General features: G+C 49.6%; 1 protein-coding gene across 1 annotated transcript in view; it reads right to left on the bottom strand.

Moving 5' to 3' along the window:
* Window positions 1-427: 427 nt before the first annotated feature.
* Window positions 428-17,416, bottom strand: part of LOC147108527 (uncharacterized) — a 98,156-nt gene continuing 81,167 nt past the window's right edge. The window contains exon 4 of the mRNA XM_086005190.1: window positions 428-1,152. Within this exon, the coding sequence (XP_085861316.1) occupies window positions 440-1,152 (713 nt within the window). The 3' untranslated portion in view covers window positions 428-439. The remainder of the gene's footprint in view (window positions 1,153-17,416) is intronic.

Here is a 17,416-nt window from a genome sequence, read left to right as displayed (position 1 = left end):
CCCTCCAACTCATCCCCTCCCCCCTCCCCATCACTTCTCCCTCCCCTCCCCCTCAACACCTTCCCCTCCAACTCATTCCCTCCCCTCCCCTCCCGCTCATCCCCTCTCCATCACTTCTCCCTCCCCTCCCCCTCAACACCTACCCCTCCATCTCATTCCCTCCCCTCCCCTCCCGCTCATCCCCTCTCCATCACTTCTCCCTCCCCTTCCCCTCAACACCTTCCCCTCCAACTCATCCCCTCCCCCCTCCCCATCACTTCTCCCTCCCCTCCCCCTCAACACCTTCCCCTCCAACTCATTCCCTCCCCTCCCCCTCATCCCCTCCTCCCCATCATTTCCCCCTCCCCCTCATCCTCCCCCCGCATCCCCCTCCATCCCCTCCCCCTCCATCCTCATCCCCTCCCCCCTCATCCCCCTCCATCCCTTCCCCCCTCCGCCCTCACTTCTTCCTGTCTGCCCCTGGTTTACCTGTCCCAGGACGGGTAGCTTCCCTGCTCCCGGTGGGGGGCTTGTGATCGTGGCCGGCAGCAGCTAGCGAGGCTGATTTTGCGAGGGGCGGTAGGATGTCTGGCCGGTGGGCACCGATGCTGCTCCGGTGCACCTTGGTGCCAGTGGCCTCTTCCTGCCAAGTGTACTGGGGCTGTGCGGGGGGCTTCCCCACCTGGGCAGGGCCTGGGTTGTGTTTCCGGGTCCATTTAGAGCTAACCCTCCGCTTGGCGGGACCGGCAGAGCTGGTGGTCTGGTTTTTCCTAGCTTGGTTGAGGGCTGGGCCTTTCCACGCTACAATGTAGGTCCCCCGGGGCTCACCCGGTTTCAGCAAGTTGGCCATGTAGAGCTTTCTTTCCGGACCAGAGTGCCACGTCTTCAGCGTGGAGTCAAACCTCTGGTGGGCGAAGAGATCCGACTTGTTCATGAGGCGCAAGGGTGGCATGCCGGCTGTCCGCTTCATCCACTGGAACTGGAAGATCTTGCCGACGTTCTCCGGGTGTTGCGTCATTTGCGCCAGATCCATCAATGTCCGGCCTTTACTGTCAGTGCCCTCGGCCTCAGCTCCGTGAAACAGCAGGTAGTTGATGCACTCGGCTTTGGCCATGATCACCGCCATGTGAAGAGCAGTGTGCCCGTCTATCGTTTTGGTCTTCGGATTGGCACCTGTAAACAGACATAGGCACATAGGAGCACATTTAAAAGAAACATTGACATAGGAACAAAAATTGCCCATTCAGCCCCTCAAGTCTGTTCTGCCACTCAATTAGATTATGGCTAATCTACACCTCAACCCCACTGATCTGCCTTCGGTCCATATTCCTTGATACCCTTAACCAACAAAAATCTATCGCTCTCAGTAGGAGGAACAACCAAGGAAGTTTCAGAGTAGCACAGACCCAAAGTCAGATTGATAATAAAATAAATAAAAGAAAGGCTGCAATAAAGACAGCTACAGATGGCACTGATCTGGTTTTAAAAACACGCCAAATGCACCATTCAATGAGAATTGGAGAGGCCAGTGGTCCTGTGTATAAACCACTGCATTCACATTTTTAGCCGTATAACAATTTTGAAAAAATGTTTAAAAAGGTAACTGTCCATCCCTGGGCCCTGGGTGATGGGGTGACGTTATTACACTGTCCATCCATGGGTGATGGGGTGAGGTTATCACACTATCCATCCCCGGGTGATGGAGTGGGGTATCACACTGTCTATCTCTGGGTGATGGGGTGTGTTATCACACTGCCTATCCCTGGGTGATGGGGTGTGTTATCACACTGTCTATCCCTGGGTGATGTGGTGGGTTATCACACTGTCTATCCCTGGGTGATGGGGTGGGTTATCACACTCTCTATCCCTGTGTGATGGGGTGAGGTTATCACACTGTCTATGGCTTGGTGATGGGATGGGTTATCACACTGTCTATTTCTGGGTGATGGGGTTGTTTTTCACACTGTCTATCTCTGGGTGATGGGGTGGGATATCACACTGTCTATCCCTGGGTGATGTGGTGGGTTATCACACTGCCTATCCCTGGGTGATGGGGTGTGTTATCACACTGTCTATCCCTGGGTGATGTGGTGGGTTATCACACTGTCTATCCCTGGGTGATGGGGTGGGTGATCTCACTGTCTATCTCTGGGTGATAGGGTGGGTTATGACACTGTCTATCTCTGGGTGATGGGGTGTGTTATCACACTGCCTATCCCTGGGTGATGGGGTGGGTTATCACACTGTCTATCTCTGGCCGATGGGGTGGGATATCACACTGTCTATCCCTGGGTGATGTGGTGGGTTATCACACTGTCTATCCCTGGGTGATGGGGTGGGTTATCACACTCTCTATCCCTGTGTGATGGGGTGAGGTTATCACACTGTCTATCGCTTGGTGATGGGATGGGTTATCACACTGTCTATTTCTGGGTGATGGGGTTGTTTTTCACACTGTCTATCTCTGGGTGATGGGGTGGGTTATCACACTGTCTATCTCTGGGTGATGGGGTGGGTTATCACACTGTTTATCTCTGGGTGATGCGGTGGGATATCACACTGTCTATCTCTGGGTGATGGGATGGGTTATCACACTGTCTATTTCTGGGTGATGGGGTTGTTTTCACACTGTTTATCTCTGGGTGATGCGGTGGGATATCACACTGTTGGGAACCTGAGCAGAGGGACAGAGGAAAGGGAAACAAGGGTAAAAGAAAAAGATAGGAAGGAGAAAAACAAAAGTGGCAGTCAGAGAAATCAACAGTTTAAATCAAGCATGGCCACAGTAAATAATAATTCTAATAGGTCTAAGAGCGTTAAAAAAACAAGCCTGAAGGCTTTGTGTCTTAATGCGAGGAGCATTCGTAATAAGGTGGTGAATTAGCTGCGCAAATAAAGGTAAATGATTATGATTTGATTGGGATTATGGAAACATAGCTCCAGGGTGGCCAAGGCTGGGAACTTAACATCCAGGGGTATTCAATATTCAGGAAAGATAGGTAAAAAGGAAAGGGAGGTGGGGTAGCATTGCTGGTTAAAGAAGGGATTAACACAATTGTGAAGGAAGGATATTAGCTCTGATGATGTGGAATCTGTATGGGTAGAACTGAGAAATACCGAGGGGCAGAAAACGTTAGTGGGAGTGGAATATAGACCTCCAAACAGTAATGCGGAGGTTGGGGATGGCATTAAAAGGGAAATTAGAGAAGCGTGCAATAACGGCACAGCAGTCATCATGGGTGACTTTAATCTACATATAAATTGGGCGAACCAAATTAGTAACAATATTGTGGAGGAGGAATTCCTGGAGTGTTTACGGGATGGTTTCCTGGACCAATATGTCGAGGAACCAACCAGAGATCAGGCCATCTTAGACTGGGTATTATGTAATGAGAAAGGATTAATTAGCAATCTTGTTGTGCGAGGCCCCTTGGGTCGGAGCAATCATAATATGATAGAATTCTTCATTAAGATGGAGAGTGAAGTAGTTGACTCAGAGACTAGGGTCCTGAATTTAAATAAAGGAAACTACGATGGTATGAGGCGCGAGTTGGGTAGAATTGATTGGGGAATGTCACTCAAAGGGTTGACGGTGGATAGGCAATGGCAAACATTCAAAGATCGCATGGATGAACTACAGAATTTGTTCATCCCAGTTTGGCATAAAAATAAAACAAAAAAGGTGACTCAACCGTGGCTAACAAGGGAAATTAGGGATAGCATAAGATCCAAGGCGAGAACATATAAATTGGCCAGAAAAAGCAGTAAACCTGAGGATTGGGAGCAGTTTAGGATTCAGCAAAGGAGGACAAAGGTATTAATTAAGAAGGGGAAAATAGAATAGAAGCTTGCAGGGAACATAAAAATTGACTGTAAAAGCTTTTATAGATATGTGAAGAGAAAAAGATTGGTGAAGTCAAGCGTAGGTCCCTTGCAGTCAGAATCAGGGGAATTTATAATGGGGAACAAAGAAATGGAAGACCAATTAAATATATATTTTGGTTCTGTCTTCACAAAGGAGGACACAAATAACCTCCCAGAGATGTCGGGGAACATAGGGTCTGATGAAAGGGAGGAACTGAAAGAAATCAGTATTTGTAGGGAAATGGTGTTAAGGAAATTGATGGGATTGAAGGCCGATAAATCCCCAGGGCCTGATAATCTACATCCTAGGGTACTTAAGGAAGTGGCCCTAGAAATAGTAGATGCCTTGCTGATCATCTTCCAACATTCGATGGAATCTGGAACAGTACCCATGGATTGGAGGGTAGCTAATGTTACCCCACTATTCAAAAAAGGTGGTAGAGAGAAAACGGGGAATTACAGACCTGCCATGGATGTTCAGCCTGACATCGGTAGTGGGGAAAATGCTAGAGTCCATTATAAAAGATGTAATAGCAGAGCACTTGGAAAACAGTGACAGGATCGGACAAAGTCAACATAGATTTACAAAGGGTAAATCGTGCTTGACTAATCTACTGGAATTTTTTGAGGATGTAACTGGTAAAATAGATAAGGGAGAACCAGTGGGTGTGGTGTATTTGGACTTTCAGAAGGCTTTCGATAAGGTCCCGCATAAGAGACTAGCGTATAAAGTTAAGGCACATGGGATTGGCGGCAAGGTACTGACTTGGATAGAAAACTGGTTGGCAGACAGAAAGCAAAGAGTTGGAATAAACGGGTCTTTTTCCGAGTGGCAGGCAGTGACTAGTGGGGTACCGCAGGGATCGGTCCTTGGACCCCAGCTATTCACAATATATATTAATGATCTAGACAAGGGAACTAGATGTAATATCTCCAAATTTGCAGACGACACAAAGCTGGGTGAGCGTGTGTGCTGTGAGGAGGATGCCGAGAAACTCCAGGATGATTTGGGCAGGTTGGGTGATTGGGCAGAAGCATGGCAGATGCAATATAACGTGGATAAATGTGAGGTTATCCACATTGGTAGCAAAAACAGGAAGGCAGATTATTACCTGAATGGCAATAGATTGGGAGAAGGGGAAGTGCAACGAGACCTGGGTGTCCTTGTGCACCAGTCGCTGAAGGTAAGCATGCAGGTGCAGCAGGCGGTTAAGAAGGCAAATGGTATGTTGGCCTTCGTAGTGAGAGGGTTTGAGTACAGGAACAAGGATGTCTTGCTGCAGTTGTACAGGGCCTTGGTGAGACCACATCTTGAGTATTGTGTGCAGTTTTGGTCACCTTATCTGAGGAAGGATGTTCTTGCCATGGAAAGAGTTCAGCGAAGATTCACCAGGCTGATACCTGGGATGGCAGGAATGACGAGCTGGAGTTTAGAAGAATGAGAGGGGATCTCATCGAAACTTTAAAAATTCTAACAGGACTAGACAGACTAGATGCTGGAAGGATGTTCCCGATGGTCGGGGAGTCCAGAACCAGGGGTCACAGTCTAAGGATAAGGGGTAGGCCATTAAGGACAGAAATGAGGAGGAATTTCTTCACCCAGAGAGTGGTGAACCTGTGGAATTCTCTACTACAGAAAGCAGTAGAGGCCAATTCATTAAATATATTCAAGAAGGAGTTGGATATATTTCTCCAGGCTAAAGGGATCAAGGGGTATGGGGAGAAAGCAGGTACCGGGTACTGAATTTGGATGATCAGCCATGATGGCATTGAGTGGCGGAGCAGGCTCGAGGGGCCAAATGCTCCTATCTTCTATGTCTATCTCTGGGTGATGGGGTGAGTTATCACACTGTCTATCTCTGGGTGATGGGGTGGGTTATCATAGTGTCAATCTCTGGGTGATGGGGTGAGGTTATCACACTTTCTATCCCTGGGTGATGGGGAGTTTTATCACACTACCTATCCCTGGGTGATGGGGTGCGGTAATAACATGGACTATCTCTGGGTGATGAGGTGTGTTATCACACTGTCTAACCCTGGGTGATGGGGTGGGTTAGCACACTGTCTATCCCTGGGTGATGGGGTGGGTTATCACACTGTCTATCCCTGGGTGATGGGGTGTGTTATCACACTGTCTATCCCTGGGTGATGGGGTGTGTTATCACACTGTCTAACCCTGGGTGATGGGGTGAGGATATCACACTCTCTATCTCTGGGCAATGGGGTGGGTTATCACACTGACCATCCCTGAGTGATGGGGTTTGTTATCACACTGTCTATCCCTTGGTGATGTGGTGGGATATCACACTTTCTATCCCTGGGTAATGGGTTGGGTTATCACACTGTCTATCTCTGGGTAATGGGATGAGATTATCACACTCTCCATCCCTGGGTGATGGGATGGGTTATCAAACTGTCTATCTCTCGGTGATGAGGTGGGTTTACACTCTGTCTATCTCTGGGTGATGGGTTGAGGTTATCACATTGTCTATCCCTGGTTGATGGGCTTGTTTATCACACTGTCTATCTCTATGTGATGGGGTGGGTTATCACACTCTCCATCCCTGAGTGATGTGGTGGGATATCACACTTTCTATCCCTGGGTAATGGGTTGGGTTATCACACTGTATATCTCCGGGTAATGGGATGAGATTATCACACTGTCCATTGCTGGGTGATGGGGTGGGTGATCACACTGTCTATCTGTGGGTGATGGGGTGAGATTATCACGCTGTCTCTCTCTGGGTGATGGGGTTGTTTATCACACTGTCTATCTCTGGGTGATGGGGTGAGTTTATAATACTCTCTATCTCTGGGTGACGGGGTGAGTTATCACACTCTCCATCCCTGAGTGATGTGGTGGGTGATCACACTGTCTATCTCTGGGTGATGGTGTGGGTGATCACACTGTCTATCTCTGGGTGATTGGGTGAGGTTATCACACGGTCTATCTCTGGGTGATGGGATGAGTTAGCACACTGTCTATCTCTGTGTGATGGGGTGAGGTTATCACACTGTCTATCTCTGGGTGATCGGGTGCATTATCACACTGTCCATCGTTTGGTGATGGAGAGTGTGATCACACTGTTTATCCCTGGGTGATGGGGTGAGGTTATCACACTGTCTAGCTCTATGTGATGGGGTGGGTTAACACACTGTCTAACACTGGGTGATGTGTTGGTTTATCACACTGTCTATCCCTGGGTGATGGGGAGAGTTAGCACACTGTCTATCCCTGGGTGATGGGAGGGGTTATCGCACTGTCTATCTCTGGGTGATGGGGTGAGGTTATCACACTGTCCATCTCTCAGTGATGGCGTGAGTTATCATACTGTGTATACCTGGGTAATGGGGTGCGTTATCACAATGTCTATCTATGGGTGATGGTGTGGGTTAACATACTGTCTATCCCTGGGTGATTGTGTGTGTTCTTACACTGTCTATCCCTGGGTGATGGTGTGAGGTTATCACACTGTCCATCTCTGGGTGATGGCGTGAGTTATCATACTGTCTATACCTGGCTTATGGGGTGCGTTATCACACTGTCTATACCTGGGCCCTGGGGGATGGGGTGGGTTAACAAAGTCTCTATCACTGGGTGATGGGGTTAGTTTATCACACTGTCCATCCCCTGGTGATGGGGTTAGGTAATCGCACTTTTCATCCCTGGGTGATGGGGTGAGGTTCTCACACTGTCTATCTCTGGGTGATGGGGTGTGCTTTCACACTGTCTATCTCTGGGTGATGGGGTGTGTTATCACACTGTCTATCCCTGGGTGATTGGGTGTGTTATTACACTGTCTAGCCCTGGGTGATGGGGTCGGTTATCACACTGTCTATCCATGGGTGATTGGGTGTGTTATTACACTGTCCATCTCTGGGTGATGGGGTGTGTTATCACACTGTCTATCCCTGGGTGATGGGGTGTGTTATCACACTGTCTATCCATGTGTGATTGGGTGTGTTATTACACTGTCCATCTCTGGGTGATGGGGGCGGTTATCACACTGTATATCTCTGGGTGATGGGAGCGGTTATCACACTGTCCATCTCTGGGTGATGGCGTGGGTTATCACACTGTCCATCTCTGGGTGATGGGGGCGGTTATCGCACTGTCCATCTCTGGGTGATGGCGTGACGTTATTACACTGTCTATCTCTGGGTGATGGGGTGAGGTTATCACACTGTCTATCTCTGGGTGATGGGGGCGGTTATCACACTGTCTATCTCTGGGTGATGAGGTGGGTTATCACACTGTCTATCTCTGGGTGATGGGGTGGGTTATCACACTGTCCATCTCTGGGTGATGAGGTGGGTTATCACACTGTCTATCTCTGGGTGATGGGGTGGGTTATCACACTGTCTATCTCTGGGTGATGGCGGCGGTTATCACACTGTCTATCTCTGGGTGATGGGGGCGGTTATCACACTGTCTATCTCTGGGTGATGGGGCGGTTATCACACTGTCTATCTCTGGGTGATGGGGTGCGTTATCACACTGTCTATCTCTGGGTGATGGGGTGGGTTATCACACTGTCTATCTCTGGGTGATGGGGTGGGTTATCACACTGTCTATCTCTTGGTGATGGGGTGGGTTATCACACTGTCTATCTCTGGGTGATGGGGTGGGTTATCACACTGTCTATCTCTGGGTGATGGGGTGGGTTATCACACTGTCTATCTCTGGGTGATGGGGTGGGTTATCACACTGTCTATCTCTGGGTGATGGGGTGGGTTATCACACTGTCTATCTCTGGGTGATGGGGTGGGTTATCACACTGTCTATCTCTTGGTGGTGGGGGCGGTTATCACACTGTCCATCTCTGGGAGATGGGGTGTGTTATCACACTATCTATCCCTGGGTGATTGGGTGTGTTATTACACTGTCTATCCCTGGGTGATGGCGTGAGTTATCATACTGTCTATACCTGGGTGATGGGGTGCGTTATCACACTATCTATCCCTGGGCCCTGGATGATGGGGTGGGTTAACAAACTCTCCATCTCTGTGTGATGGGCTGGGTTATCACACTGTCTATTCCTGGGCCCTGGGTGATGGGGTGAGGTTATCACACTGTCTATCTCTGGGTGATGGGGCGGTTATCACACTGTCTATCTCTGGGTGATGAGGTGGGTTATCACACTTTCTATCTCTGGGTGATGGGGTGGGTTATCACACTGTCCATCTCTGGGTGATGGGGTGGGTTATCACACTGTCTATCTCTGGGTGATGGGGGCGGTTATCACACTGTCTATCTCTGGGTGATGGGGGCGGTTATCACACTGTCTATCTCTGGGTGATGGGGGCGGTTATCACACTGTCTATCTCTGGGTGATGGGGTGGGTTATCACACTGTCTATCTCTGGGTGATGGGGTGGGTTATCACACTGTCTATCTCTGGGTGATGGGGTGGGTTATCACACTGTCTATCTCTTGGTGATGGGGTGCGTTATCATACTGTCTATACCTGGGTGATGGGGTGCGTTATCACACTATCTATCCCTGGGCCCTAGATGATGGGGTGGGTTAACAAACTCTCCATCTCTGTGTGATGGGCTGGGTTATCACACTGTCTATTCCTGGGCCCTGGGTGATGGGGTGAGGTTATCACACGGTCTATCTCTGGGTGATGTGCTGAGTTATCACACTGTCTATCTCTGGGTGCTTGGGTGGGTTATCACACTGTCTATTTATGGGTGATGGGGTGGGTTATCGCACTGTCAGTCCCTGGGTGATGGGTTGAGTTTATCACACTGTCCATCTCTGGGTGATGGCGTGAGTTATCATACTGTCTATACCTGGGCGCTGGGTGATGGGGTGGGTTAACAAACTCTCTATCATTGGGTGATCGGGTTAGTTTACCACACTGTCCATCCCCTGGTGATGGGATTAGGTAATCGCACATTTCATCCCTAGGTGATGGGGTGGGTTTTCAGACTGTCAATCCCTGGATGATGGGGTGAGGTTATCACACTGTCTATCTCTGGGGGATAAATGGGTTATCACACTCTCCATCTCTGTGTGATGGGCTGGGTTATCACACTGTCTATTCCTGGGCCCTGGGTGATGGGGTGGGTTATCACACGGTCTACCTCTGGGTGATGGGGTGTGTTATCACACTGTCTATCCCTGGGTGATGAGATGGGTTATCACACTGTCCGTCCCTGGGTGATGGGGTGGGTTATCACACTGTCTATCTCAGGGTGATAGGTTGGGATAGCACACTGTCTATCTCTGGGTGTTGGGGTGATGTTATCTCACTGTCTGTCTCTGGGTGATGGGGTGCGTTATCACGTTGTCTATCCCTGGGTGATGGGTTGGGTTCCACACTGTCTATCCCTGGGTGAATGGGTGTGTTATTACACTGTCCAGCCCTGGCTGATGGGGTGAGGTTAGCATACTGTGCATCTCTGGTGATGGCGTGAGTTATCATACTGTCTATACCTGGGTGATTTGGTGGGTTATCACACAATCCATCGCTGGGTGATGGGGTGAGGTAATCACACTGTCTATCCCTGGGCCCTGGGTGATGGGGTCAGTTATCATACTGTCTATCCCTGGGTGGTTGGGTGTGTTATTACACTGTCTATCCCTGGGTGATGGCGTGCGTTATCATACTGTCTATCTCTGAGTGATGGGGTGTGTTATCACACTGTCTATCCCTGGGTGATGGGGTGCATTATCACACTGTCTATCCCTGGGTGATGTGTTGGGTTATCACACTGTCTATCCCTGGGTAATGGGGTGGGTTATCACACTGTCTATCCCTGGGTGATGTGTTGGGTTATCACACTGTCTATCCCTGGGTGATGTGTTGGGTTATCACACTGTCTATCCCTGGGTGATGTGTTGGGTTATCACACTGTCTATCCCTGGGTAATGGGGTGGGTTATCACACTTGCCCAGAAATTCGGCTCTCCACGGGTGAGTACGCGCTGGGTACTCACCCGTAGGCCGAATGGAAGTGCGGGTTTCCTGCATGCACTGCGCATGCACGGGAAACCGGCACTTCCGATCCTCTGAACGAAGGGGTTCAGAGGTCGAACGCGCTGCTTTGAACTTAGGTTTTTTTTGCAGGTTTCAACGTGAGGTTAAACCTGTAGGATTTACACATTTAAAAAGCAGGCGTAAGGCCTGCTTTTTACAAGGTAAGTGGTCAATTAATTAAAATTAAAACATTTTTTCCACAGGTTTATTATTTTTAAATACTTTAAAGCAAGGTAAGTTTATTTTTAGCCCCGTTTTATTAATATTATTTTTTTCAAAAATTTAAATTATTGTTTAAAATAGTTATTTAATGTAATTTGTGGTTTATTGAAAAAGTGTGATTTAAAAACAACATTATTTGAAGGTTTAATGCTATTTTGAGGCCCGTAGTATTCATAAGTTTAGACAGGCCTTCCTGTCAATCTTATGAATGGGCTTTTCCCTCCTCCGATTGGCTGCCCAAGGCTCACATGATCCCAGGGGACGCATCGCACTAACTACACCCCTGGGACACGCAAGCACAGCGCGCTGGCAGCTGGGCCAGGCCCCGGAGCGGAATTCCACGGGGCCCTACAGCTCAACTGCCGGCGCGCAAGGTAGGCTTACGCACCCGCGGGAAGCCCCCAACCTGAATTTCTAATGTCTATCTCTGGGTGATTGGGTGTGTTATCACACTGTCGCTCTCTGGGTGATGGGGTGGGTTATCACACTGTCGCTCTCTGGGTGATGGGTTGGGTTATCACACTGTCTATCCCTGGGTGATGGGGAGGGTTATCACACTGTCTATCCCTGGGTGATTGGGTGTGTTAATACACTGTCTATCCCTGGGTGATGGGGTGGGTTATCACACTGTCCATCTCTGGGTGATGGGGTGGGTTATCACACTGTCTATCCCTGGGTGATGGGTTGGGTTATCACACTGTCTACCACTGGGTGATGAAATGGGTTATCACACTATCTATCTCTGGGTGATGGGGTGTGTTATCACACCGTCTAACCCTGAGTGGTGGGGTGAGGTTATAACACGGTCTATCCCTGGGTGATGGGGTGGGTTATCACACTGTCTATCTCTGGGTGATGGGATGGGTTATCACACTGTCTATTTCTGTGTGATGAGGTGAGGTTATCACAATGTCTATCTCTGTATGTTGGGTTGGGTTATTACACTGTCCATCCCTGGGTGATGGCGGGGTTAGCACACTGTCTTACACTGGGAAATGGGGTGGGTTGTCACACTGTCTATCTCTGGGTGATGGGGTGGGTAATCACACTGTCCATTGCTGGGTGATAGGGTCGGTGATCACACTGTCTATCTCTGGGTGATGGGCTTGTTTATCACACTGTCTATCTCTGGGTGATGGGGTGGGTAATCACACTGTCCATTGCTGGGTGATGGGGTGGGTGATCACACTGTCTATCTCTGGGTGATGGGGTTGTTTATCACACTGTCTATGTCTGGGTGATGGGGTCGGTTATCACACTGTCTATCTCTGAGTGATTGGGTTTGTTATCACACTGTCTATCCCTGGGTGATGGGGTTTGTTATCACACTGTCTATCTCTGGGTGATGGGGTGTTTTATCACACTGTCTATCCCTGGGTGATGGGGTGGGTTATCACACTGTCTATCCCTGGGTGATGTGTTGGATTAGCACACTGTCTATCCCTGGGTAATGGAGTGGGTTATCACACTGTCTATCCCTGGGTGATGGGGCGAGGTTATTACACTGTCCATTTCTGGGTGATTGGTTGGGTTATCACACTGTCTATCCCTGGGTGATGGGTTGGGTTATCACACTGTCTATCCCTGGGTGATGGGGTTTGTTGTCACACTGTCTATCCCTGGGTGATGGGTTGGGTTATCACACTGTCTATCCCTGGGTGATTGGGTGAGGTTATCACACTGTCCATCTCTCAGTGATGGCGTGAGTTATCATACTGTCTATACCTGGGAGATGGGGTGCATTATCACACTGTCTATCCCTGAGCACTGGGTGATGGGGTCGGTTATCATACTGTCTATACCTGGGTGATGGGGTGCGTTATCACACTGTCTGTCTCTGGGTGATGGGGAGCGTTATCACAATGACTATCCCTGGGTGATGGGGTGGGTTATCACACTGCCTATCCCTGGGTGATGGGGTGGGTTATCACACTGTCGCTCTCTGGGTGATGGGGTGAGGTTATCACACTGTCCATCTCTCAGTGATGGCGTGAGTTATCATACTGTGTATACCTGGGTAATGGGGTGCGTTATCACACTGTCTATACCTGGGCCCTGGGTGATGGGGTGGGCTATCACACTCTCTATCTCTGGATGATGGGGTGAGGTTATAACACAATCCATCCCTGGGTGTTGGGGTGAGGTTATCACACTGTCTATCCATGGGCCCTGGGTGATGGGGTGCGTTATCACACTGTCTATCTATGGGTGATGGGGTGGGTTAACATACTGTCTATCCCTGGGCCCTGGGTGATGGGGTGGGTTATCACACTGTCTATCCCTGGGTGATTGTGTGTGTTCTTACACCGTCCATCTCTGGGTGATGGCGTGAGTTATCATACTGTCTATACCTGGTTCATGGGGTGCGTTATCACACTGTCTATACCTGGGCCCTGGGGGATGGGGTGGGTTAACAAAGTCTCTATCACTGGGTGATGGGGTTAGTTTATCACACTGTCCATCCCCTGGTGATGGGGTTAGGTAATCGCACTTTTCATCCCTGGGTGATGGGGTGGGTTTTCAGACTGTCAATCCCTGGGTGATGGGGTGAGGTTATCACACTGTCTATCTCTGGGTGATGGGGTGTGTTATCACACTGTCTATCCCTGGGTGATGGGGTGTGTTATCACACTGTCTATCCATGTGTGATTGGGTGTGTTATTACACTTTCCATCTCTGGGTGATGGGGGCGGTTATCACACTGTCTATCTCTGGGTGATGGGGGCGGTTATCACACTGTCCATCTCTGGGTGATGGTGTGGGTTGTCACACTGTCCATCTCTGGGTGATGGGGGCGGTTATCACACTGTCCATCTCTGGGTGATGGCGTGACGTTATTACACTGTCTATCTCTGGGTGATGGGGTGAGGTTATCACACTGTCTATCTCTGGGTGATGGGGGCGGTTATCACACTGTCTATCTCTGGGTGATGAGGTGGGTTATCACACTTTCTATCTCTGGGTGATGGGGTGGGTTATCACACTGTCCATCTCTGGGTGATGAGGTGGGTTATCACACTGTCTATCTCTGGGTGATGGGGTGGGTTATCACACTGTCTATCTCTGGGTGATGGGGGCGGTTATCACACTGTCTAGCTCTGGGTGATGGGGGCGGTTATCACACTGTCTATCTCTGGGTGATGGGGTGGGTTATCACACTGTCTATCTCTGGGTGATGGGGTGGGTTATCACACTGTCTATCTCTGGGTGATGGGGTGGGTTATCACACTGTCTATCTCTTGGTGGTGGGGGCGGTTATCACACTGTCCATCTCTGGGAGATGGGGTGTGTTATCACACTATCTATCCCTGGGTGATTGGGTGTGTTATTACACTGTCTATCCCTGGGTGATGGCGTGAGTTATCATACTGTCTATACCTGGGTGATGGGGTGCGTTATCACACTATCTATCCCTGGGCCCTGGATGATGGGGTGGGTTAACAAACTCTCCATCTCTGTGTGATGGGCTGGGTTATCACACTGTCTATTCCTGGGCCCTGGGTGATGGGGTGAGGTTATCACACGGTCTATCTCTGGGTGATGTGCTGAGTTATCACACTGTCTATCTCTGGGTGCTTGGGTGGGTTATCACACTGTCTATTTATGGGTGATGGGGTGGGTTATCGCACTGTCAGTCCCTGGGTGATGGGTTGAGTTTATCACACTGTCCATCTCTGGGTGATGGCGTGAGTTATCATACTGTCTATACCTGGGCGCTGGGTGATGGGGTGGGTTAACAAACTCTCTATCATTGGGTGATCGGGTTAGTTTACCACACTGTCCATCCCCTGGTGATGGGATTAGGTAATCGCACTTTTCATCCATAGGTGATGGGGTGGGTTTTCAGACTGTCAATCCCTGGGTGATGGGGTGGGTTATCACACGGTCTATCTCTGGGTGATGGGGTGTGTTATCACAATGTCTATCCCTGGGTGATGAGATGGGTTATCACACTGTCCGTCCCTGGGTGATGGGGTGGGTTATCACACTGTCTATCTCAGGGTGATAGGTTGGGATAGCACACTGTCTATCTCTGGGTGTTGGGGTGGGTGATCACACTGTTTATCTCTTTGCGATGGGGTTGATTATCACACTGTCTATCTCTGGGTGATGGGGTGGGTAATCACAATGTCCATTGCTGGGTGATGGGGTGGGTGATCACGCTGTTTATCTCTTTGTGATGGGGTTAATTATCACACTGTCTATCTCTGGGTGATGGGCTGATTTATCACTGTCTATGTCTGGGTGATGGGGTGGGTAATCACAATGTCCATTGCTGGGTGATGGGGTGGGTGATCACGCTGTTTATCTCTTTGTGATGGGGTTGATTATCACACTGTCTATCTCTGGGTGATGGGGTGGGTGATCAAACTGTCTATCTCTGGGTGATGGGGTGAGGTTATCACACTGTCTATCTCTGGGTGATGGGGTGGGTGATCACACTGTCTATCTCTGGGTGATGGGGAGGGTTATCACACTGTCTATCCCTTGGTGATGGGGTGAGGTTATCATACTATCTATCTCTGAGTGATGGGGTTTGTTATCACACTGTCTATCTCTGGGTGATCGGGTGCATTATCACACTGTCCATCGCTTGGTGATGGAGAGTGTGATCACACTGTTTATCCCTGGGTGATGGGGTGAGGTTATCACACTGTCTAGCTCTATGTGATGGGGTGGGTTAACACACTGTCTAACACTGGGTGATGTGTTGGTTTATCACACTGTCTATCCCTGGGTGATGGGGTGAGTTAGCACACTGTCTATCCCTGGGTGATGAGGTGGGTTATCACACTGTCTATCTCTGGGTGATGGGGTGAGGTTATCACACTGTCCAACTCGGGGTGATGGGGTGAGGTTATCACGCTGTCCATCCCTTGGTGATGGGAGGGGTTATCACACTGTCTATCTCTGGGTGATGGGGTGAGTTAGCACACTGTCCATCCCTTGGTGATGGTGTGAGGTTATCAAACTGTCTATCTCTGGGTGATGGGGTGGGTTTACACACTGTCTACCTCTGGGTGATGAGGTGAGGTTATCACACTGTCTATCTCTGGGTGATGGGGTGAGGTTATCACACAGTCTATCTCTGGGTGATGGGGTGAGGTTATCACACTCTCTATCCCTGGGTGATGGGGTGTGTTATCACACTGTCTATCTCTGGGTGATGGGGTGTGTTATCACACTGTCTATCCCTGGGTAATGGGTTGGGTTATCACACTGTCTATCTGTGGGTGGTGGGGTGAGATTATCACGCTGTCTCTCTCTGGGTGATGGGGTTGTTTATCACACTGTCTATCTCTGGGTGATGGGGTGAGTTTATAATACTCTCTATCTCTGGGTGACGGGGTGAGTTATCACACTCTCCATCCCTGAGTGATGTGGTGGGTGATCACACTGTCTATCTCTGGGTGATGGGGTGGGTGATCAAACTGTCTTTCTCTGGGTGATGGGGTGGGTGATCAAACTGTCTTTCTCTGGGTGATGGGGTGGGTGATCACACTGTCTATCTCTGGGTGATGGGGTGGGTGATCAAACTGTCTTTCTCTGGGTGATGGGGTGGGTGATCACACTGTCTATCTCTGGGTGATGGGGAGGGTTATCACACTGTCTATCCCTTGGTGATGGGGTGAGGTTATCATACTATCTATCTCTGAGTGATGGGGTGGGTTAACACACTGTCAAACATTGGGTGATGTGTTGGTTTATCACACTGTCTATCCCTGGGTGATGGGGTGAGTTAGCACACTGTCTATCCCTGGGTGATGAGGTGGGTTATCACACTGTCTATCTCTGGGTGATGGGGTGAGGTTATCACACTGTCCAACTCGGGGTGATGGGGTGAGGTTATCACGATGTCCATCCCTTGGTGATGGGAGGGGTTATCACACTGTCTATCTCTGGGTGATGGGGTGAGTTAGCACACTGTCCATCCCTTGGTGATGGTGTGAGGTTATCAAACTGTCTATCTCTGGGTGATGGGGTGGGTTTACACACTGTCTACCTCTGGGTGATGAGGTGAGGTTATCACACTGTCCATCGCTGGGTGATGGGGTGAGGTTATCACACTGTCTATCTCTGGGTGATGGGGTGAGGTTATCACACTGTCTATCTCTGGGTGATGGGGTGAGGTTATCACACTATCTCTGGGTGATGGGGTGAGGTTATCACACTGTCTATCTCTGGGTGATGGGGTGAGGTTATCACACTGTCTATCTCTGGGTGACGGGGTGAGGTTATCACACTCTCTATCCCTGGGTGATGGGGTGTGTTATCACACTGTCTATCTCTGGGTGATGGGGTGAGTTAGCACACTGTCTATCTCTGGGTGATGGGGTGTGTTATCACACTGTCTATCTCTGTG

Source organism: Somniosus microcephalus, chromosome 13 (genome assembly GCF_052327205.1).
Source record: "Somniosus microcephalus isolate GS21.2 chromosome 13, FLI_Smic_1.0, whole genome shotgun sequence".
Lineage (NCBI taxonomy): Eukaryota > Metazoa > Chordata > Chondrichthyes > Squaliformes > Somniosidae > Somniosus > Somniosus microcephalus.
Note: the sequence above shows the minus strand (reverse complement) of the source record. Positions and strands in the feature narration are given on the sequence as shown.